Source organism: Gymnoscopelus microlampas (assembly GCF_963454915.1).
Source record: "Gymnoscopelus microlampas genome assembly, chromosome: 10".
In the NCBI taxonomy this organism is placed as follows: domain Eukaryota; kingdom Metazoa; phylum Chordata; class Actinopteri; order Myctophiformes; family Myctophidae; genus Gymnoscopelus; species Gymnoscopelus microlampas.
The window spans coordinates 17,524,695-17,549,884 of record NC_139947.1 but is presented as its reverse complement, the minus strand read 5'-3'; the positions used below and the strand labels follow the sequence as shown (position 1 = coordinate 17,549,884).

The 25,190-nt window shown below is 38.7% G+C and overlaps 1 protein-coding gene and 1 long non-coding RNA gene across 2 annotated transcripts; one reads left to right on the top strand and one right to left on the bottom strand.

Annotated features, from left to right (window-relative positions):
* Positions 1 to 6,615: 6,615 nt before the first annotated feature.
* Positions 6,616 to 9,735, bottom strand: LOC311053601 (uncharacterized protein). The gene is made up of 4 exons (XM_084069213.1): positions 9,238 to 9,735; positions 8,804 to 8,923; positions 7,825 to 7,928; positions 6,616 to 7,417 (listed from the first exon to the last, which is right to left on the bottom strand). The coding sequence occupies exons 1-4, from the start codon at positions 9,620 to 9,622 to the stop codon at positions 7,265 to 7,267; spliced, it is 762 nt and encodes a 253-aa protein (XP_083925339.1). The 5' UTR covers positions 9,623 to 9,735; the 3' UTR covers positions 6,616 to 7,264.
* An 8,845-nt stretch (positions 9,736 to 18,580) lies between these two features.
* Positions 18,581 to 24,935, top strand: LOC311053743. The gene is made up of 4 exons (XR_014601673.1): positions 18,581 to 18,697; positions 19,772 to 19,810; positions 20,605 to 20,673; positions 23,250 to 24,935. It is a non-coding gene; the product is annotated as an uncharacterized lncRNA (long non-coding RNA).
* Positions 24,936 to 25,190: the final 255 nt, after the last annotated feature.

Genomic DNA, 25,190 nt, shown 5'->3' with positions numbered 1-25,190 from the left:
TTCCATTTACAGTATGCATAATACAGAAATCACACACCAAAAAAACCTCAGTTTGAGATTTTCTCTTTCTAAGGGACAGATGGATCTTTGACAATATTGCTGGAGAGGCAGCTGGGATGCCTGATTAGTTCCAGAAAGCACAATCATAACCTAAATACAGTGACACCACCCTTTTTCAGACAAATGAAATATTGCATTACAATTTGGAATAAAGTAATTTACACAACTTGAAATGTAAAATATCAAGTCAGTCCACTTTCCCTGCTGTAGATCAACCTACAGGCAGGGCTGGCCTGATCTGCTAAACAAACATTTATTTGTTTGTTTGTTTGTTCGTTTACTTATTGATTTATTGCCAATCAATTCATCTAATAAACAGCACACACAACCATAACAATTTATGTAGTATGGTTCACTCCTCCCGGATATTATTAACTTCCTAAAGTTTTTCAATCCTACAGTTATAATACTGTAGGATGTTTGAGTCATGGGGTCCTTGAATTTAAATAAAGTTTCAGAACCACTGTGCTACATTAATTGGAACAGAGCCTTCATTAGAATCATTGGTAACACCTGTGAAGCAAGTAAGTGTGGGAATCTAGGTGACTGGTGCACCCACTGCACCTGACCTGGTCATATGACCAGGAAGTATAAAAGCCAGCTCCTCCCATTAGAGAGCCATTTGTCTCTGCTGTAGGCAGCATGGTTCATGCAGGGAGAAGGAGAACACATGGTAGGCCAAAAACTGAACCTTGTAGATCTGCTACTTTGTGCGACCCTTTTGTTTGTTGTAGCTCATGCTAATGTTTAGCTTATTGTTTGAGCACATGTTACTACTGGCTTTTGTTTGTTTGGTTGCCTATTTTCTGTTGAGCACATGGAGGCTTCCCATGCTCTTTAGCACTTTAATTTAGCCAACATCATTGTGTTTTATTATCTTATTTTAATGCATTTATTTATTATTTCAGTTTTACAAATGAAGTGACCTCCTGGTGGTGTCTGTTCTGTTTTGTCTGCCCTACCTGGAGACACGGGTAAAGCAGTATACATTTTATGCATTGCCTCTTTGTGGATTTTAATGTATTTTAGTTTGCAACACAAAGTAGGTTTTAAGCTGTTTTGTTCTTTTAATGATTTGAATATAATGTTTTATAGTGTGATACTAGGGCTGGCAACTAATGCGTTTTGTTTGTCTCCTTAAAGGGACCACACCGGCCACTGTTTTCCACTATTAATTTACTCTTTTTGTTTTGTTTATTTGAGCCATCTAGCCAAGGTATACTGTAGGCATAGGTTTTAACATTTACCCATATTGGCATATTTTAACTGTTTCTCTCCTGTTTTGTTACAGTTTAATTCGTGTAACCCTGTTCAAGGCCGGGTCTGCCCTTCTGCACACGGCTTTTCCTCTCAGCTTGGGACTGCACTGGGGACCCTTTAGTTTTATTGGTGTGTATTGATATAACCTGGCACTGCATGTTTTGTATTTGAATTTTGTATTTATATTGCATGATTTCTTTGAGGCCAGGCCTGTCCCCTTTTCTTTTCCCCTAGTTATTTTGGTATTCACTGTGTGCACGGGCCGACCCGCCCTTCCTTATAATGTGAGAGGTAACTGTTAGATTGCCATTTTTATACTAAATACCTTGCCTTAAGGACCTTAATTGTCGTGCTAGTTTGTAATAGACAGTGATGTGTTTTGTAATTTTATGGTAATAAAGTTGTTATATTTGTCCACAAACTGCCTCTAGTAAAATAATTGTTCCTGTTTAAGGGAAGTTGAACAGTATAAGGTTTAGGGGTTCCTCCTGCCCCCTCCACAAGCGGGAGGTGGCGTAGTCAGGCATATTACAGTGGTATTACTCAGTTACTACATAAGGAAGGGGCCGAACTTATTTCCAATATGGCTGCTGTGCATAGAGTGTTTAATATTGTGACACATTTGAATATATCGGTGCCAAATCTTACTGGCTGGGGCTTGGGGGTAGTTTTTGACCAAAACAGAGGGCCCCATATAGACTTTTTGTTTCGGGTCCCCAAACATCTTGGCCCATGCAGTCAGCACTGCCTACAAGTGTGCATGTTGAGCAAAGAGACAACGTTGTATTTTGACCACTAAATTGCAAATTGTGTAATGATTTCATTATAATACAGTGTATTGAATCATTCTTGACAGAGTGACATATAAACACACAGGCAGTGTCATTTCAATAGTTTTGCAATAACTTTGTATTTCATACGCTTTATATACCCCATAACCTGCAAGCAGGTTTAAACATTCACTCCACTAAATAGTGAATATATGCAAAAACATCACCAGTTTTATCCAATCTTGGCAGTACACCTGGTCTGTCTAATTTGTGGAAAGATCACATTGTCCTAATTCTACTCCAGTACTACTGTAGGCTCACAGATTGCACTTAGCTTTCATGAGTTTGGTTGCAAATGGGTGCACTGCCTCATGTGTCTCATATGCACTTGTTCTCTCATATGACCATAATATAGTGCTACAGCAGACATACAGAGGTTCCATTACAAAGACTGGCCTGACATGCTTTGATGGAAGATGCTCTCCTCCCTTATGAATTCCCTGCTTTCAACCATTTTTACGAGACATCAAAGGATCAAGTAGCCTAAGCGTTCATGCCACGGTGTAACAGTATATCAAACAACATATAGCCTATTTGAAATCTCCTGTTATTATTCATGTAAAGGGAGCTATACTTTTGCGCATATATGATGAAAGGGTGGTCTTAGGGAAGCACAAACTCACTTGTGAGAAAATAGTGCATCCTTAATGTGGAGCTATGGTGCCATCATATGGCTATCGGAGGTACTGTAGTAAGGGAGAACATTCAGGAGCAGTGTTTTACTTACATTAAAAAATTAAAAAATATAATATCTGAAACCACAGGAGATGGCTCAGTAGATATATGTAATGGATGAGAAGAGGATCATAATCAGCGGTGCTCTCAAATGAACACTAGATCTAATTAGTTCCTTAAAATATCTCAAATAGCCTTTAGCATAATATTTTGGGGGTGAATTGAGGGGCTGGAGAATGGGAGAGATGTCTGTTCAAATTGGTGTCTGGAATGAAGCTGCCCCAACCTTTTAAAAATAGCCAAAATAGAGGGAATATGGCATATGAACTTCTCCCCATCGCCCTCTACACTTGAGCTTGTAACAGGTTTCATTAAATTATCTGAAGAGCGCTAACCTATTTACTTTCTGTTTAACTTGTCACAAAGTGATGAGCTGAACAAATCTTACAACAACATCTGCTGTTGGGGAATGAATATGGATTGCTGCATATGTTGCTATGGAAACCACTTTCTTTTTTCATTTTTGCACGGGACCAGCTGAATTATCATCTGGGCCTTACCTTCTCATTTGAAAATAGGCCTAATGTACTGTTCTCACTGCACACTAAATAGTATGATTCAACAGTCAGAAGAACGCCTTTCTTCAACCATGACTCAGGAGACGTTGTTTGTAGTCAACAGGTTTTATGGCTTCAGAAGGGTGAAACTACAACACAACAAACACATACAAAACAGTGCTTAAACTCCTTTCCTTCAAAAATAGCAATGCAATAAAAGAATACAGTATATTATAGCAACTATAATAATTAGACATTATATCAACAGCCAGAATGACTACACAGGCATTATATCAACAGCTACACAGAATACAATACACACAGTGTTAGAGGCCAATCACATGTTATGCAGTTGAATTAAACAAACTACACCCAAATGTGCAAATTCACAATTATCAAAATACCAATGAAGATATCTCTACACACAAAGTATCATATATACAGTACATACCAACGATGCTCTTGAAAAGAACAAAATATAAGTAGTACACTTGGAGGACTTCTGACAAGTAGCTGTGCATTCAGCAGACTGACTGGCATCTGACTGACTGAGCTCTGTGTGTTGATGAGTACCACCTGATTTTGGTTGAGTTGATTGCTTTGCTTAGAAGGACACTGGAAATACAACATCAAAATAAAAGCTCTCCTTTTTAAACATCAGCCACTAGGGGTCTTCAAATGCAAATAGACTTAACAAAACAAACCATTACTACAAATTAAAGTTACAGTACATCTGTAACAGAACACCTAAAAATAGGCCTGTGTGTTGATAGCATACCCCTTTATTATTATTATTATTATTATTATTATGTTGCAGCATTAGTAGTAGTAGTAGTAGTAATAGTAGTATTAGTCATTATAGTGGTAGTAGTATAGGCTCTCTTTATCAATACCAGACTAGGCTGCAAGGAACAGAACTTTAAAGAGCAACACACAGGTTCAGTTTGTTAATGTTACACTTTTGGCCTCACAATGAGTATGTTGAAGGGAAAAAAGGGGGCGGAAATGAATGAATGAAAAACAAACAAGCAAACAAACAAACAAACAAACAAACAGAAAAAAGGCCTTTATACTAGCAAGTGAGGAGTAGTGTAGGGGGACATGTCACCTTGCCATAGCACAGTAGGTTGGAACTGTACACTTACTAGTCAGATTAGTCATCAGTCTGTCTGTTGCAATCAGACAGAAAAAGAGGTCCAAGTACAGAGACAACTCAGGTCCAGTTTACTAAGTCTGGAGGTTTATTACATGCCGTTTGAACTAGTAAGATGAGTGTCATTGATTGATTCCCAAAAAAAAGGAGCAAAGTGTGTCCCTATCAGTTCAATAAGGGACTGGTCTTTTAGTTTCCAGATAAGGGACGATTCCTTATTTCAAGGGAATCAGAATCAGCTTTATTGTCACATCACAGGTTTACAGAAGTAAGATAGTGGGTGAAATTTGTTTTCGTGCCTAGTTCCCATCATATCGTTATTTCCATAGAAAAAAAGAAAGGGAAGAAGAAGGGGGGGGGAACCCTAAGTGACCGTGTCCTAAAATAAGTGTGTTCAGAATCTCTCTCTCTCTCACACACGTACACTTGCACAGGCACTCTCGATCCATCTTTATCTTCCTCTCTCGGGTGCTGCTCTCCAGAGGTAATATGCAATTACAACTATCCAACCCGTTGACAATAATTGTTTGGGGATTTGCTTGAGATTATGAAAAGGCATGGGGCTTTTGTGGGGTGTTAACAATGGATTCTGATTAAATAAAAGTTCAATTTACTGAGAAAAAAATCTCTTTTACGTTGTATTCATTGAAATTTGATTTTAGGAAAAGGTGACAGACCTACTACAGACATTGCAGCATGCAGGTGTCATGACTACCAACATAATGCACTCAGTGTTTGAAAGCAGATCAAGAATCAATGAAGCTGTACAGAGCTTCACCATTAGGTGGCAGCCTCAAATCACTGCTAAGATTCCGTCTTTACAGCCTGACCTGACATGTGCAAAATGTCATGGAATGGGAATGTATCCGGTTTTGACATTGGAGGAGGAAACAGCAGTCTCAAATAGGGATACGGCAGAAGATTTACAGAGATGATGAGAGCAATAAATAGAGCAAACCCTTCCTCGCCAGGAGACGATCAGATATGTAATGTTAAAGCATCTAGGGGAAGTTATTTCACCTATGTGTGGGAGGAGGAAAGATCACCAAATGCATGGAAAGAGTCTGCAGTGATTCCTATCTAAACCCTCTAGCAATTAGGCCAACAGCATATGAACTTGAGAAGAGAGGCATGTTGGCAAGTTATCAGAGTGGTTTTAGAAAAGGAAATAACATCATGGATTCGGTGCTAAGGCTAGAGACTGAAATAAGACAGGCCCAGGCAAATAAAGAGTCGAGTAATTGTTGATTGTTTACACTGAAAAAGCATGACATGATGTGGAAGGAAGGGCTGTTAATTTAGCTGCAGAAGATGGGTGTTGGTATCAGGGTTTTTAACTGGATGTATTGTCCTTGGGTCAGACATGTCAAATAAGTATATGGTGGTACTCCTCAATGCAGTGTAATAATTAGTCCATTAATGTTGATCATTATGATTAATCATTTATTTTTAAAAGGTACCAGTAGATATAGCTATAGTGACCTACAGTATACCAGTAGATATAGGTCACTGTTTGCAGATGATGGGGCCTTTTGGAAAAGAGGAAGGAGCATGTAATCAGTAGTACAAATAACATGAGGTGGTGGAGTGGGGTTATAATTTGGGGTGTATAGGTTCTCAGTTGATAAAACACGAACAGCATTTTTCACCAGGAAAATAATCTAGGAATATAGTACATTTTCAGGTAGGTGACAAAATTTCAGGAGAGAGCACTGAAAATGCATTTTCTGTTCAATAAAGAGCTGGAGAGTCCGGGGAGACTCTTTTTACTGAACAAATACTCTATAGCAATGAGTACTATCAGAATATAGAGCTATGTAACACTTATTTTAACACAAATAAATCACTTACCCTACCTTAAGTACGGAAAAAAAAATCTGTACATATTTTTAAGAGAAGGAAAATGAGGGCAGTCGAGCAGTACACATCCCCGAAAGTCGAATGTTTGCCAAGAGGCTACGCTATCTACTAGCCCAGGGCTTCTCAAACCTTTTTTATATATAAATCAAGTGTGGCGACCTCACACTTGATTTATAGTAGAATTTTAAAGTTGAAATAAAGCATATTTAAACATAAAGCATACATTGGTAGCCTTGATAAGGAATATTTATTCAAAAATATACTTACAACACTGTGATTCCTGCTGATATTGTGTCCTATCAACGCAGTTTAAACGTTACAGTACAAAAAGGTTGTAAATGTAAGCATATAGCCTATATTTGTAGCCAGATCATAACGAAAGAAAATAGAAAAATAAATGCATTTACAGGCTATGTTTTCTTTTTTTTAAAGACTTAATGGCAAGGATGTGTTTTTTCTTTTTTCAGTTGTCAATGTGTGACCCCACATTCACTGTCCCTAAACCTTACTTGGTGTCCTGCATGGCCCATAGTATGAGAAAGAAGAAAAGAAAGAAGAAAACTTGCGTAATGTAGTCTAATAGTTCTGTAAGCATGTAATACACATACATATATGCTACATATACACAAAAAAAGAAAGGGTATTAACAACATGTAAGGCACACAAATCCCTCTGTAGTTATGAATCATGTTACTTCTTTTTTTTCAATCGCTAGTTCGTTTAGGCTACAGCATTTTACAGCATGACAATTTAGCCTAGATTTGGGTAAATTCCTGTACATCAAACAGAAGCACTCAACAGGCCAATTTAATTTCAACTGTGGAAACACTGCTATGGTCAATGATCAGTGGTCAATGGTGTATCAAGCATCACTGTAGTGTGGATGTAGGGAGAGGGATCTGGGCTTTGTAGTAAATACATTCTGAATCAGAACCACGTGGGAGCTGGGACTCAGAGACTGTAACTGCATCAATATGATGTGAGGACCGGTACTCTGAACTGCTCAGCTGGATTTCCTCATACTGAAACACAAAGTCAGAAAGATATTGCAGTAGCAGCAACATTTGTAGCAATTAGAAGCAGTTGTGGTAGTAGAAGCAGTAGTAGAAGTAGTCGTAGTAGTTGATGTATGAGGTTGCAGGCTACATGTATTAACATTTGACAAGGCAGGTTAAACGGTATACATAAAATGTCTAAGACAATGAATCCTGAAATGCATCAAACCTAAAATCACCATCATAAAATATAATTAAAAAACGTACATCAACCAACAGCAGGTAACTCCAATGAGCATGCGTTTCTAGTAGTAGTAGTAGTAGTAGTAGTAATGGTGGTATTGGTTATATTCAGGCTTAAATGGCTCCACACAGAAATCACAGAGCTCCTAGTATTAATAACATATGTATGGAAGACAAAAAATTCCACTGACCACAGCGGGCATGGGGTTTCCAGGTGACTCAGTGGTGCCAGATGAAGGGTCACTGTCAGGGTGAATAGGTCTGTTGTTGTGACATCGAGCTGATAAATAAACACCTTCAAACACATAACAGGCAGCTATTAATAATTACATGCAGCATTGCTGCTCCACCGCATTTACTGTGGTCAATACGTAATGTCTTGACCACAAATTTGTTCTAAGCTCCATCTTCAAGGTTCATTGTCAATCATACTGATAAATATCTTAACATTAATAATATACTTTAAGTTAACAATAAATGATATACCATATAGGCTACATGCATAACAGTGTGTCAAATATTAGAGTGACATCAAAATAATAATCTGCACTCTCAGAATAGATTTCAGAACTTATGCTAAAGCAGCAGTCATTGAAATAGACCCCTCAGGCCTCCGTCAGGGGCCGAAGCAATGACTGCTGCTGTGGCTTATTAAATGCTCCGCATTTTTAGCTGATAGATCGGCTTCTTTTAGCTCACGACACTGGCACGCAACTAGGTATGAATCAGGATTGAGGCACATTTAACAGGTTTGATTATTGTTGGAATTAAATGCAGTGGTGGAAGAAGTACTTGTCTTTTTTACTTAAGTAAATGTACCAATAGCGCAATGTAGAAATAGAAAAAGTCTTGTATTTAGAATTTTACATGAGTAGTCAAAAAAAATGAGTAGTCATTTTTTTCTCTCAAAATATTACAAAATGTGTCAAATGTTCAAATATAGCCAATATAAGTCACATTGTGACACGTGAGCTTATAGAGCGGCTAACCAAAGTATAATTGGCTTAAGTGGTTAATGTATGTTTTATGGAATAATAGATTATTGAAAAATTTGAAAACACTCAAGTAAAGTAAATGTACCTCAAAATTGTACTTACAGTACAATGTAGTTACTGTAGTTACCAAATCTAAACCCTACTCATGACACTAGTGTTCAAAAGTTCCACTGACCTGCTATTACAGTGATTAGAATGCAGTTGAGAGCCAGAGACATGAATGTGAGCAGACTGTTTGACCACAGAGTGAAATCCGCCTGAGATTTCAGCTTGTCAGCTGAAAAGTTATTTCCTCCTAACAAAAGAATGAGAAAATTACTGTTTTATATGTGTTACTGACAAATAACAATCCTCTTTGATTTTGTGGACCACTTTTCAGAAGCTTTGTTTGCAATCAATGATGATCATTGTCAATTATTTTGAGATTCTTCAGAACTGTATTAATCAGGGGTGAAGTCTACTGGATTGAGCTGTGTTTTAAAATAACAAGTACTGGTTGGAGATAAAACAATGTTTAAGTCAAAAGTTTCATTTCATTTTGTTTCGCAAATGGTATCACAGTACAATACAATTCCTAATTCACTCAGTCAGGACGCTTGGCATGCTTACCAGAGACAAGATGGAAGGTTTCCTTCAAAAAGGTGGTGTCATTTCGGCGGGCAGTGCAGTAGTACAACCTCATCTCTTCCACAGTCACGTTATGAATGAGCAAACGGTTCCCCAGCTTCAGAGAGTACCTGCCTTTGAAAATCTGGTTGAAATAAAAAGGGTCCTCCACATTTTTATTGAATGATTTCAGGATTGGAACAGAGGACTCTCCCAGTAGTTGTGTGTGCCACACAACATTTGATTGATCCAGAGAACAGTTCAAAATGGTGTCTTGTCCTAGTTCCACAGGGACATTGGTCAACCCCTGAGTGTGGACAGAGGTCATAAAAAGACCAAAGAAAAACAACGGAATATACTGTATATGTTTCTGCATGTTATTCAGCATAGAAACCAGATCTTAGCAGGGGGTGGTGTGATTTCCACCCAGAGCACAGCTGTCCTACTGTCTGTCTCTCCTAAACTGTCTCCCTCTAATATGTTCTTCAGTCTCTCTCCTACACTGCCTCCCTCTCAGCTATGGTCTGTCTATCTGTTCCTGTTCCATGTGATGCAATCACAAACAGCCCACTAACTCTCTTTGAAAGTGAAGTGAAAGCAGCTTCTTATTCAGAGATTTGAATATTATGTTTTTGCCCCTGTCTGTCTGTCTGTCTGTCTGTCTGTCTGTCTGTCTGTCTGTCTGTCTGTCTGTCTGTCTGTCTGTCTGTCTGTCTGTCTGTGTCCGAAGATAATCTTGCAAACCGCTGTATTGATCACCGTCAATCATTTTGTATACACACACAGAAATAATTTACAAGACATTCAAATAATTTAATTACATTTCAAAATCACATTTCACATGCACAATCACATACTTTACTTAAGCCCTGGCCACATACCCAGAGCTGGATCCTCAAACGGGCGTGTCGAGCCCAGGACCAAATTTGGCCGACTGTTGGGCATTTTTCCAGAGCTCAACATTTAAAGCATTCTAATCTAATTTAAAATGATCAGTGTGATCAGCGGAATGTGTTTGGGGGGGCCCAGAGGTGGTCTCAGGCCCAGGGGTGCACAGACTCTGGATGCGGCCATGCACATACCCACATTGCCCATACGGCAATCTCTCAAAAAAGGACTCCAGCACGATAGTCAATACAATCAGTCCTAGTGTCCGCTTTACAATATACTGCACAAGATATGAAAATGTTTGTGGAACTATCTCATAAGTAGACACTACTTGCAGTTTTGCAATCTATGATGGGAAACTGATGACAAAAGCATAAAAAGAGAGAAGTATGTATAGCTTACAGAAGCAGTCTGCTGACAGGCAAGCGTTTGGAGTGTCACAAGGAATCTGTGTCCACAGAGAGACACATCACAAGGTTGTTGGTTTTCTTTCCCTGAGGCTATCAGTTCCCTGAGCAATGACAATAAAACAAAACAAAACAAAACAAAAAACAGCCATGTCAAACACTTTCAATCTGTAAACACCCCTTCTTGCTCACAACGGAACACGTGTGGAACATCTGTGTTTAACCTCTTTCTTTTTGGGACAAAACCCCCTCCATATGTACTTGCACTATATACTATACTATATATTCTGTATATCCCGGTAGCTAAATCATACTCCCATCATTTCTGTACATTCAATTGCTGTTAAATGTTTTACCTTTACTTGTCTTATCTTAACCTGTATTATATTTTATAACCAGTATTATCTTGTTATATATTGTTTTTGTTAACACGGTTTGTGGAACATGTAACAACATTTTGCTGAAAACGTATTTTTCAGGTCATTACACTAATACAATATAGTTAATATGATGTTTCTGATGGTGATGATGATGACTGGTTAAATGAGTTCCATTGTATGACATTATTTGTTCAAATCAACGGCTACTGTGGTGGAACAGTGACTAAGCTACCACTTGGGAAGGGTTATCTTGTTTAAGTATCTAGAGTTGTAGATTGGTACCAATTAGTTTGCAGCGGCCCATCCACTATAGGGGGTGATGTGGAGTCTGAAGAGGTGAGTTTTCAGACAGAAAATGGGTTGCGAGTTTGCATTCCTGACTGTGAGAGCACATGCATGTTGGAGTGAGCCTGCAGGGAGACCAGCAAGGAGGGAGTTACAATAGTTAAGCAGACAGACTCCTTGAGGAATATACAGTATAGGTCTGATCCTTCGGATGCACAATAACATTAACTTTGGATGAAATATACTGTACAATCTAACTGGCAATCACAAATAAAATGCAGTCGGGACCTTTGCAGCTCTTTAGTCATGAAGCACCATAAAATAAGAAATATTAGCCTGTATCCTAGGATGCAGTGGAACAGCTATTTTATCAAGGGATGTTGATATACTGATCATTGCACAATTCCATTGTTAAAAAACATGAAAATCCCCACACATGCGCGAGCGCGCACAGGCACGCACGCGCACATGCACACACACACACACACACACACACACACACACACACACACACACACACACACACACACACACACACACACACACACACACACACACACTTAAAATGACGTCTGTCATCATGTTAGGTCATAAATTACCAGGTTTTCAAACAAACCATGCGACATGGGGAGTAAATCCCTTTTCCTTAATCCCAAAGTCACAGAGCAATGAGGTGTAAAAGTCATGGCAAGTGGAATCTGCGACATAAACACATCAATGTAGGCATTTTTAGCAGACAAACAGCAAAGCTCTCTTCTTCCCAGAATGCATATGGTTCAGGAAGTGTTTAGTTCCACAGAGCGATGGGAAGGGAAAGTAGGTACAGGAGGGAGTTGTATTCTATAGACGCGCTGCCTCCAGGGGTTGTCGTCTTTACTTCTGGTGTGGGTTTCTCTGTGGATACCACTGCTGGTTTCACTGTTGGTTCCTCTGTCGTGGGTTTTTCTGGAAAAATAAGTCCAGTAAATGACTCAAAAAGCAGTGTGATACAGAAACACTTCCGTTTAAACAGAGGATATCAATCTGGTTCTCAATTTAAACAAACATACTGAAAATGCAGTTTTAGTATTTTGTTAGAATTAATTTAAACATTTGTTCTATGAATATGTGTTGCTAATTAGATTTTTTTAAATGTAATTCTTATATGTATTTTGTTGATTGTTTGTCTGCATGTAAACAAACACACACACACACACACACACACACACACACACACACACACACACACACACACACACACACACACACACACACACACACACACACACACACACACACACACACACACACACACACACACACACCTGTGACAATGAGGTTTAATACCCAAGGCAGGACTTCAGCCTTGGGTATATTACAGTCGTAGAGCCCGGTGTCATTCAGACTGACGTTCGTCAGAACCACAGAGAAGTTCCCCTCTGTGTAGAACTGAGGAAATGTACAGGTTCGGTTACTGAAGCGCGGGTCCTGAAGAGATAGATCAGGGTTCCCTTTGATGATGTCATAGAGGTTATGGGTTTCGTTGTAGCGCCAGAACACGTTGAGGTCTGATGAAGGCTTGTAGGAACAGGCACAGGGCAGCAGAATGTCTTCACCTGCATGTACTATCTTCCTTTCACAGTGGACTACGCACGCACGCGCGCACATCAAGAACAACACACACACACACACACACACACACACACACACACACACACACACACACACACACACACACACACACACACACACACACACACACACACACACACACACACACACACCAAGAACAACAGGTTTACAACAGAAATAATGACTGTATAGCAGACTATACAGTACTGTACTGGAATATGTACTGTTTTGTTGTTAACCACTTGAATCCCAGCATCCCTATTCTGGGGGGAACATTTGCCAAAAATAACAGATATACAAGCACAGGAGGAAGCTCGTTAGCTTGTATATTGGCTATTTTCAGAGAAGAGAAGTGTTTGTTACCTGAGTTCAACAGCAGGAAGAACAGAACCCAGACACGGTCAGTGCTGTGAGATGAACATATATGTCAGTCACATCCAAATCAAGGTTATTATATCAATATTGTTTCTTGTCGTCTATCTATTGCCTACAGTGTGTCTAAACATGTTTAATTAAAAAAATCATGCAGTTTCTTTCCATGGAATCTGAGCACAATTTTGTTTTGTTTTGGCACTGACCTCATGGTTCCATTTATGTTTTTATGCTTTTGTGTTTTTATGACTGTTGTCCTGTTGTATGATGTATTTTAATACCCTATGATCCTTGCCAAAAAACAATGTCTGTAACTGTCCAGTAATTATGAAGTATTATAATACTTAACCGTATAAGTAATTTTAAAATGCTTTACAATGTTTTATGATTATTGTCATAAAGTATTACAAGTATTTATGAGTTCTTACAACTATAATTATACTGTGTTATAAGCAGATTATAATGCATATAAGTATGTTTATAATGCATTATAGACATATGGACGCATAGTAAGTGTTAAAACTCTTTTATGCACCATTTCCATTAATCATCAACTGTACGTCAACATCCAAACACTTAAATAAATGTAAGACGATTAGAATTGTTTAACTTATAGCCATTGCATCGCATTTGCTACTGAGACCTCTTGAATGGCATTTTCGTTTTATAACCAAATGTATAACCAAAGATGCCAATACTGGTATGGCAGGTATCTGTAACACTGTTTGGCATTTAGAAAATGCCTCTTTCATTTACAGTGATAGAAGAAGTCCATCATAGACTCATCCATTTCGACCACATCATCATTGAACTGACGAAGACGGGCTGAAGAAGGTTAAAGATGGAGAGGAGCGAGTCACAGAAGAGGACCCATTCCGGGTTGTTAACCCAAACTATACAGTTATAAGTTCACCAGTAGAGTAAGCTCATTTCCAACTTCACAAGCAATCAAGAAGTGCAAGAAACAAGTAGAAAGGTGTGCTCAGTAGAGCGCAAATGTATGCTGTTAAATTTCCATTTTGAGGCCTGAAAGAGTAGCACGGCATATGATTAGCAGTTGTACATCGTCTCTAATGTCTTCCTCCCTCTCTCTGATACACATTCATTGTCTATCTCCATCTTTCTCCCTGGTCTGGGGCATGCGATGAGGTGAATGAATGTTTTGGGGTGGTGTGGGAGTAGCAAACATACATTATCACAGTGCAACCAGAGTAGACACTAGACGGAACATATCAAAATGGATAAACATAAAGTTACAATGTTATAGACCAGTGGTTCCCAGCCCGCATCAGAACCCACTTGAACATCTCAAAAGCGTTCACAGCCCTCTCATCTGATCACTTAACATGGCAGTGATGTGCAAATTTCAATATTGATAATAATAAAATATTTAATTGTATTTAGATGAGCAATATTATTCACTATGCATTTTTCTAAGTTTTGTTTAGATTATATTTAACATACTGTAGTGTATAACATTGTCATTTAACCTTTAATAATCACTCTAAATATACTGTTGTGTTGATTTAATGATCCATTTCCATGCTTTACATGTTCTGTTGTTTTATGTGTTCTGTTCTGTTCTGTTCTGTTGTCTTGTCTTGTCTTGTCTTGTCTTGTTTGTTCTGTTGTGTATCCTGCCTTGTTGTTTACTTGTTTTGTCATATCTGATATTGTTTGTTGAATTGGTTGTTGTAATTGCTTTTTGTTGTAATGTTTATTTTTCCCCTCTGTTTTTTATTTATTTTGTTTTGTTTTTTTTAGAAAATGTGTATACAGTGTATCATGTACTTAGGATCCCCTCGAAAACGAGATGCTACATCTCAAGGGGCTATTCCTAATAAAGAATTTCAATAAACAATATTTATATTATGAATATTGGTATTTTTATATTATTCTCAATACTATTCAGGAGCTGGATCTACCATAATTTTGTTCTGCTGTGTATATCATTTGTATGACATTAAACTTAACCTAAAATTTGAACTTGAACCTTGATAAGTCTCAGACTTACCCAGCAATGGTTGGGACCTCCATCTTGTCAACCTGGTAAAGTTCACTGTAGTTTGCACACAGTAAAAGACAGGAATGAGATTCACAGGTTCTGTAAAACCTTCTATCCCACACTGCACGTGCAATATAGGAACAGAACATTGCTATGACATGTGATTGATATCATGTCTTTTATCATGTGCCTTTTGACCACACAGAATTTCCCTATGATGGTTATGACTGGTTTGCCTCCTACCTTACAGGTAGTCGGTTCTCAGTAGCTGTGGGCCCACATGTGTCAGATTCTGTTCCCCTTTCCTGTGGTGTCCCCCAGGGCTCGGTCCTTGGACCAACTTTATTTACACTTTATATGCTACCACTAGGACACATTATTAGTACTTCTAAAGGCATGTCTTACCATTTTATGCAGATGGTATCCAATTGTATTATTCTTTTAACACAAAGAGCCCTCCTGATTTTAATTTTAACTTTTTACTAGAGTGTATGTGTGTCATTAAGGCCTGGATGTCAAAGTTCCTAAGGTGGTTGATGTTATTGGTTCCCTCAGAGACAATGTGCGCCCCAACCGCAGAAACCTTGGTGTTAACTTTGATCAGTCCATGCATCTTGACAGACACATCAAATCAGTTACCCGGACATGTTTCTTCGACCTTATGAACATTGCGAAACTCAGGTCAATTGTCTCCCTCCCAGAACTTGAGATGATTATCCATGCATTTGTCTCCTCACGCTTGGATTATTGCACTCTTCACCTGCCTCAATAAATCAACCATGGACCGCCTCCAGCTAATTCAGAATGCTGCTGCCAGACTGTTGACCAGGTCCAGCAGAAGGTGCCACATCATCCCAGTCCTGGCCTCTTTACACTGGCTTCCTGTACATTTTAGGGTCCATTTCAAGGTCCTGGTGCTCACCTACAGAGCTTTGCATGGTCAGGCCCCGGAATACCTAACCGACCTGGTCCCACGTTATGTGCCAGGGAGGGCCCTTAGGTCTGCTGAACAGGGTCTGTTAACAGTTCCCAACACTCATTTAATTACAGAAAGTGACAGAGCCTTTCAGGCTGTAGCTCCCAAGCTTTGGAATGCTCTTCCACATGTCATGAGAACTTGCAGCCTCTGTGGACATTTTTAAGAACAACCTTAAAACGCTATTATTTGAACAAGCTTTTGCAGATGTTACATGATTGTATTTTCACGTTTGTGTTGTTATTTGCCGTACTGCTTGAGATGAATTGTACAGGCTTTTTTCTGTTCTACCTATTTTAATACCTTGTTTTGTTTTTAATCTCTATGTATGTGAAGCACTTTGTGAGTCCTCTCTGTGAGAAGTGCTATATAAATAAAATGTACTTACTTATTTACTATGAATGGTAATAGTCAGTAACATGTCTGTCAACCTGAATGAAGTACAGACTTTGTACAGATTGTAACTTTAGTCTCCCACCTGCCGGGAAGTCGGCAAGAGATGCTGTGGTTTAAACAAAGCCCTCGTTCTTAAAATCTACTTATCAAAAAAGAAAAATAACTTGAAAATGCTCCAATTATTTCATATATTTTAGTTGTCGGAAATATGATCAAAACAAAAATTGGATAGAGATGTCAAGGTCAAATTCAATGGCTTACAATGGGGAGAATTCCCCCAAAAGGGGGCAAATTGGCGGTGACGCACTTACTAAGAGAAACGATTCGCAGATAGTAAAAACAATTAAAAGAATGCTTTTCGAAACGCTTCCGCCTTCCGGTGAAAACAAATGGAATTCTGGGTAATGCAGGACTACGCAAAATACATGCAGTGACGGTAGTGACCAGCAGAGGTTGCTAAAAATCCTTATTTGTGGACCTGCCTTGTTTTGCTTTAACCTGCAATGTCACAGAGAAATACTTGATTACCCACAGCGCTAAAGCGTAACCAGTAACTTAAACATATCTGATTGGTGGAGCTTGTGTTACTATGGAAATGTTGGATGGTGTTTCACCGGGAGCCTGGTTGGCATGATTCCAGGCTCAAAATCTTAATATAAAGATTTTCTGAAATGTCTATGCACAAATGAATGGGCTTTCTATCTGTAGAATCAGTCGGGAATGCCCCTCGTATACGAATGCCTCCTCTCTAGGAACGCCTCCTCTTTTTTACCCTTGTGCAGCCCTGTTATGGCGCAAGTGACTTGTCTTCCTTGTGCTTCATCAATATGCCTAACCCTAACCTTAACCTCACAGAAACTATGCCTAAACCTAACCATAACCCAAACCTTAACCGCACAAAAGCAATGCCTAAATAAACTTTAACCTCACAAAAACTACACCTAACTTTCCCAACAAAAGAGTTACGACGACTCTTAATTTTTAATCTTCATAATTGCTCCTCACTAATGCTCATGATAATATATATACTTGGTCAGAGTCTCAGTATTAACGCGAGAACAATGGCTTTTATTTCAGCACGCTAACTTTCCAGGAATAGAAAGCCTACAGTTTAGCTTGGATTCCCCATCGATGATGTCACTGGTAGGCGAGTTTCTGAACTGTCCACAGCCCTCCTCTGAGACACAAACCAAGTAGACAAAAATGGTATCACATTACCATGAGCCAATTGTGGACCAATTTACATGAAGATAAGTTGAAAAACGATTAGGTCCTCCTTTAACCGATTTTAATCACAGGGCAATCTGGGAACCCAGACCTAACTGAAAATGAAAAACAGCGACCTCTGCTGTTTGTTCTAGCTCAGAAACGTAGAGCAGAATCTGTTCTTGAGAGATTAATCACAGGGTGGTTCCTCGGTGATAAATCTATGTGTGGTCCTATGAGGCCGTCTTATGGCCAAATGAACGTGGTACACATTTGCTGATGTGGTAATGTTTAAAGAGAAGTCTCTCTCTCCCTCTCTCTCAGAGACTCTCACGCAGTGTTGCCATGTCGGCTCACAATAAGCGACTTTGGCCTCCTTTTTCTGTAAAGGTGCTTGTAAATATTGGTGTTTTTTCTAGGGTCTTGTTTCTTGTGTAGTTTCTTATCTAGGCTAGCTTCTAATTGCTTTTGGTTATTATTATAAACTGTGGTTCTCAAATATTTTCATGAAAATGTTTTGTGCCAGCCAGGCCAGGAAGCATTGTGTTGTTGGAATGTTTCCAAAAAAATATTCCAAATCTTCCAAATTTTATTGCAAGAGTTATTGAAAATAGCAGATTGGCTATTTTCAAATGCGATGTTTAACGTGCTCGTGTGGCCTAGTTGCTTCTTTTGTGCTTGTTTTCATAGACCTGGTTGCTTATTTCTCTCACAAAATATGGCAACGCTGCTCGCACGGCGCCCATGTTGCCCAGAACACACACTCTCACACAGCACATCGACTACAGCAAACTCTATCTAGTACAGACCACAGGGAGCACGCTATACCTCTCTTCTTTGCTGTTTTGTTGCAATTTTACAGTTATTATGCCGCGAATAAACCGGAAACGACGGTGGACGACAGGAAAACGACGGAAAAAAAAACGCGTGGCAGCAGGTAATGTGTTGATGTCCAAACTTCAACCATGTGTGTGTGTGTGTGTGTGTGTGTGTGTGTGTGTGTGTGTGTGCGCGTGTGCGCGCGCGCGCGTGCACTCCAGTGAACAGCATTTATCTATTAACCCTTCCATTGTGTTAGGGTCTTTTTTGACCCGTTTTCAAGTTTGGATAGGTAAAAAGTACCCTTTACATTTCTTTATTGGAACGAGGCTTCATGATATCCTCAGAAATAGCCATTTTAACGCAACAAAATTATTTATCATCATTTTAATTAATTCTGATGGTCTCAAAACAAAAAAGTGACACTTGTGGTGTTAGGGTCCGGAAAGAAGTGTGGCTCAATTCCCCCCCAAATTGTCAATATTCAATGTTTACATGTTTGAGAGTGAGAGAGACTTGTCCTCAATTAGCATTTGCTATCAGGAGTAAAATAAAGTTTGAGTTTATGAAAAATAACTTACTTTTTAACCTTCTATGGTATACGGGTCATTTCGGACCCTAACACCACTAGTGTCACTATTTTTTATAATTTTAACATTTTTTTAAAGTTAAAAAACAAAAACAAGTATTTTTTTTATTTTCATTTTTTGGAAGTGTGTTCTAATTATTATTCTTAATTATTATATTATAGCTAGATAACAGCATTATACATTGTCTTCATTATACAAAAACCTGTCAAGTGAATTTTAACATTTTTATAATAGAAAACGAAATATATTGAAAGGTGAAACCCTAGCCCTAACCCAACATAATATTTTAAAAAGTGTTTACATGGATATGAATGCATTACAAGTCAGCTATGAGGTGGGAGAAAAAAAAAAGAAAACACATATTCTTTGAGTATTTTGGGCTGATTTAAATCACGGGTCAAATTTGACCCGCTAACACCACAAGTGGATGCAGTTTTCTAACACAATGCAAGGGTTAAGATACATTCTTAATGTTATTAAAACAGTTAAAAACGTTTTTTATTACACAAACATAATTTGTGTTGTCTAGCTTCGTTTAAATGCTTAATTTATAGTTTTAATGTGCAAATGAATAGTTTTTCAATGGCTTCTTTTTACTCTAGAGGGTACTCTATTGCTGCTCACGGAACACAACTACACAGGTTTGTTTTCTACAGTTTGATCTTAACTCATTCCTACAACTCTACACTCAATCTGGATGAAACTGTGTTACACATGTTTGGTATAGTGGCCATATTTGTAATAAGCAAGTCTGAGTGCTCTGGATGGATTCAAACATAAATATGAGCTTTCCAATGTGTTACTATAAACTATACCCCAAGTTTGCCAAAAATGACAAAGATTAAGGTAAGTAAAACACATGTTCAGATGGTTGCCATCTTTAAAATATGCAACATAGAGGTCCAGGACTCCAGCCACACCCAGTCATACAGACATCTGGTCCTAAAGTTATAGCCAAATCCTTTTTCAGGTGGCGGCCATATTGGAGTTGGAGTTTTTTAGCAGTTTTGTCATAAAATAAGAAATAACATACATTTTCGTTACGCAACATAAATGTTAAGTGACGAGGGTCTCATTAATAATATAATGTTTGATGATGATTTAATGATGATGATGATTTAACTATACTGAAATGGGCTATAAATATGAAGTAATGAGTCTCACAACACCGTGAAGAATCCAAAGATATAAATATGAAGTGCATTTTTTATGTTGTTTTTTTTGGTTAAAGTAAAGTCTGTGGGTTTTATGAATATATAACTAATAAAAAACTAGCTTGTGCCTAAATAATAACTCTATTGGAAGCTTATTCTTTCCATTTCCTGAAAAGTAACGGTTTTGGACATACAAAGTTTCCACCTGACAGCGACAATATATACTGTATATAATTACTTGTAACTAAAGATAAACATATCCAACTATCTTCACTTCTCAGCTCGGCGCCTTGAGGACAATCGGCAGAGAATAAGACGGAAGCAGTTATTAGAGAACCGCCAGACCTCAGGTATATACTCTCTAAAAATACTACCCTTCCATTAACAAATGTGTACAGAAATACTTTTCTGCCTACTGTATTTAAACTATGTTGATAAGACACACAATCAACAGAAATCACAGTCTCGTAAATGTATTGTATTTTCTAAATTAATTCCTATACAAGCCTACCATCGTATGCTTTAATTTTTAAATATGCTTTATTTCAACTTTGAAACCCTAACCCCTGATCTAATCTAACCACAAAAGCCATTTTATTTTCATCATAACACTATTCTGGGATGGTACAGTGGTAAAGTGCCTGGCCTGAGAAAAAGATATGGCTCGCAACTCACTTTTGTGCTCCAGGTTTTATTCAAACAAAACAGCTCATGATACGACGTATCATGAGCTGTTTTGTTTGAATAAAACCTGGAGCACAAAAGTGAGTTGCGAGCCATATCTTTTTCTCATTATTACTGTTTTTACAGTTAAAGCTCAGCACCAAAAGAACGGAGGATGTGCGTTATTTGTTTTTTCTGAAAGTGCCTGGCCTGCCCACCACCACGGAGGTTGTTAGTTTTAATCCACCGTGGTGCATCCGGCTTGGTCAAGCGTCTATACGAACAACATCATTGGCTCTTGTTTTTCTAATACATTCATTTGTCATCTGCTATTTATGCTTCGGGCAAGTGACCTTATACTTGTCCAAAGGGCTTTTGAGGCCTTAGTGTCATCCCATGAATATTTCCTACAAAATAGTTTATTTTGTATAGAGTTTGTGAGATATGCTGCCAACAGACACAAAAACAAACATAACCTCCGCCCTGCCTTTGTCCTGGTACTGTTAAATATCAGAAGAAGACTTTACACCCTCTACAGTTTACAGTTTAGGCATTTAGCAGACGCTCTTAATCCAGAGCGATTTACAGTAAGGCAAGCTCTGAAAGTATATTTTCACATGGATATTTTCTATGATTAATTGGGTATATGATAAAAACACAACTATCCCCAATACACCATCATTGAAACTGTCCAGTTAAATAATTTAAGGTTATATATATATTAGGGCTGGGACTCGATAAAAAAAAAAATCTAATTAATTAGAGGCTTTGTAATTAATTAATCGCAATTAATCGCATTTTAATCGCATATCAATATTTGACCTGAGAACAGTGAAAAGCATTGTCGCTGCAAACCGACAATCACAACAAATGAGGTTGTGTGTCTGTCTGTCTGACTGTGCTTATATGTTGTGCGTTGCATCGCGTTTAGGCCTCATAGCGGCCCGAACATCTAGTTAATTACATTTTCTCCAGTTACAGATGTTATCAAATGTAACTCAATATCAAACAACACAATCACATACCTAAAAGAATCGCCGGGTTGATGTGTTTATTTTTGGCTTATGACGCAATGCTAAGATGACCCTATGGTATTTTCATGCTCCGAATGACACTTTGAATCGTCAAATGTCAAGGGGCAGCCCTACTGCAGTATTTACATAGCCTGGTTCCAGACCATAGACCCCGCCCACTCTCTGAGTGGACTGCTTCTCTTGGTCTGGTGTCATAATGTGAGCCTATGGCTTTTCACGTCGAAGAAAAACCTGTCAAATCAGAGTCGGAGGTGGGAGTGGTCTAACGACAAGCCAATCAGCAAATATCTGTTAAAACAAGCTGTGCGATGACATCAGATGTAAAATGGTGCATTTATATAGCGCTTTTGTCCAAAGCGCTTTACATTGATTGTGCCATTCACACACACATTCATACACCGATGGCGGAGGAAACCATGCAAGGCACCAACCTACTCATCGGGAGCAATTAGTGGTTCAGCGTGTTGCTCAAGGACACTTCGACACTAACTCTGGGGTAGCGCCCCATCGAACTGGGAACCTTGCGGTTTCCAGTTCACTCTACCCGGCCACTCTACCCCTGAGCCACTGCTGCAAGATGTAGGCGGATCCGTGGATCTCTTGTGATTGGTTTAGGGAAATTTGAATCCCCTCCCCCTGGTAATCGCGGACACTGCAGCCAATGTCAGACTGAGGCTCCACGTAGCTTCAGGCTGATAATCAGGCTAGTATTTACAGTAAACGCGTACATGCCATTTACTGATTTTGCACTTGTAATTTATTCTGGATATGAGCATCTGAAAAATGCCTAAATTGTAATTTGAACATTGTAATCAGCAGGACAAGTCAGTTACCAGGCAGGCTGGGAATCGGCTTGAATCTCCTGATGGCCAAACTGGACCTGGCAGTTGCTGTTGATGCCCTGCATAACAAATATATAGTGTATTAGAGGTTCGGGCCGCACACCTACGTCACACAGATCTCTGTATCTGTCATCAGAACATGCCCATATATGGGAATGCCCCCTTTTGTGCCATTTATACAGTATGGAGCTGGCTGATTTGTTTGCGCCTGATCCCATGATGACACAACTGAGGTTAGACAACGCACTCCATATTTGGGCGGAGCTGCACTCGGAACTCCTTATATGGCTATGGATGAGTCACGGTGACACGAGCATGACGTCAGAGGTCCGTCACTGGGGTGTGAACCCCAGACAACTATTCAATTCAATTCAATCTTTATTTCAGATCCAAAGGATAGTCTAAAAGCACACCAGATGCGAATTGATGCAGGAGTGAGCCCCTACCAATGTGACCAGTGTGGGAAAGGATTCGGCATGAAGTCTTCTCTCAGAATCCACCAGAGAAGTCATACAGGAGAGAAACCCTACCAGTGTGATCAATGTGGTAAAATGTACAGTCAAATGGGTAACTTAAATGCACACCTAAGATTTCACACGGGAGAGAAACCGTACCTCTGTGACCAATGTGGAAAGTGTTTCCGTGATGCTGGGAGCTTGGAGAGTCACAACAGAATTCACACAGGAGAGAAACCTTACCACTGTGACCAGTGTGATAAGAGTTTCAGTACTTTTGGGAGCTTAAGGCATCATCGCCAAGGTCACACTGGAGAGAAGCCATTTAAATGTGTATGTGGAAAGAGTTTTAGATGCCGTTCAGAATTAAAACTTCATCAGCGTATCCACACAGGAGAGAAACCTTTTGATTGCAAAAGATGTAAAAAAACGTTTAGATGGAAACAAAATTTTAGGACTCATCAGTGCAACTAAACAGGACAAACCTTACAACCATGAACCATATTGGGAAAAGCTTTCATGCAAAGTCCCACATCAAACTATGCCATACTGTAAGATACTTAACACAATGTATTAGACACACACTCCCTGATGCTACACAATACAAATTTAATTCTGTCCCTTAATAAAAAATGTATCTTGGAATTCCTTGAAAATGTAAGCAGACCAATTATTACAATCAAAGTAAATGTCATCATCTTCATTATGAAGGGGCCTGCAATCACGATCCATGGACGCCCGAACTGAATTTGTTCTGGTTAAGATGCCACTGGAGACAAAAATATTACTCTTTTATTGGTGAAACAAATTGCTGAATTTGATGCATCTTTTCTAGGTTCATTTTGCCTTGGTAAATACAGCTTAAGTCTCTCTATAGTGGTGCCTTTATCTTTTCATTACATGAGAAACACTTCCACTTAATTCCATGTCATGCCAGGAGTGCTGGACTCTCATCTGCATCACATGTAACATGTAGCAGCAAACAACTAATTCATTATCAGTACATGCATGTGCTCAAACATTGAAATCATACATGAACTTTGATAAATTGACTGCTTTTAATGTTTACAATGTTACAAAACCCACTAATCCATCATGCCACTGTCTACAACACTTACAATAGCACCTAGCTGGAAGGGGAACAAGGTATATGTCTCTGTTTAATGCTTTTGTTGGACTGTTTTCATGGTCTTATTGTTATCTGAGTGATCTTATTGTTGCCTTTTATTATCTGAGGGTTATTGCTATGGTTGGTACTTTTTGTCCAGCATTTTTCTGATAAGATGGTTTATGTATTATGTAGGTTAGTTTTGTAATGTAGGCCCATGGATTGTGTGGGAAAACATATTGAGCCATTTGAGATTTGATGACATTGATGGATTATTGTATTGATTTATGTTATGTATTTTATGTTTTCTTTTGTAGTTTCTACGTTGATTTAATAAAGTGCGACAGGGGGGAAAACAGGGTATTATTATTATTTTCTGTTATTTAATTATTATATATTTTTTCATCTCTTAACCCCTTTTTAAGCCTTGTATGATGATCTGAAATGTAGTGGGTGCATTTTATTGTTGGACAATGTTTTCCTCCGGTCCCCAAGCCACTTAGCAGGCAATAGAGCGTCGCAGTTCCGCCACTTCCTGGTGCCGGAAGTAAATACTCGATGCATTTTTCCCATTGACTTTTCCAAAAATATTTATATCAATCAATTTAAGCCTAGAATCAAGCCATCCAGGATACTGGTGAATCATGACCATAAAACCTTTTTTTCTGTGATTTTTTAAATTTTATATTTAATGATATGATATACTTTATTTAATAAATACCCTTTGTTTTGCCGTTTTCAAAAAGGTTTTTTCACAGAATCAAA

Bases quoted from the DNA above. Each gene is read 5' to 3' on its own strand.
- LOC311053601 (XM_084069213.1), bottom strand. From the start codon at position 9,622: ATGCTGAATAACATGCAGAAACATATACAGTATATTCCGTTGTTTTTC. The intron at 8,924-9,237 runs GTAAGCATGCCA...TTCTTTTGTTAG, and splicing joins AACCTTCCATCTTGTCTCTG to GAGGAAATAACTTTTCAGCT. The intron at 7,418-7,824 runs GTCAGTGGAATT...TTTGTGTTTCAG, and splicing joins GAAACCCCATGCCCGCTGTG to TATGAGGAAATCCAGCTGAG.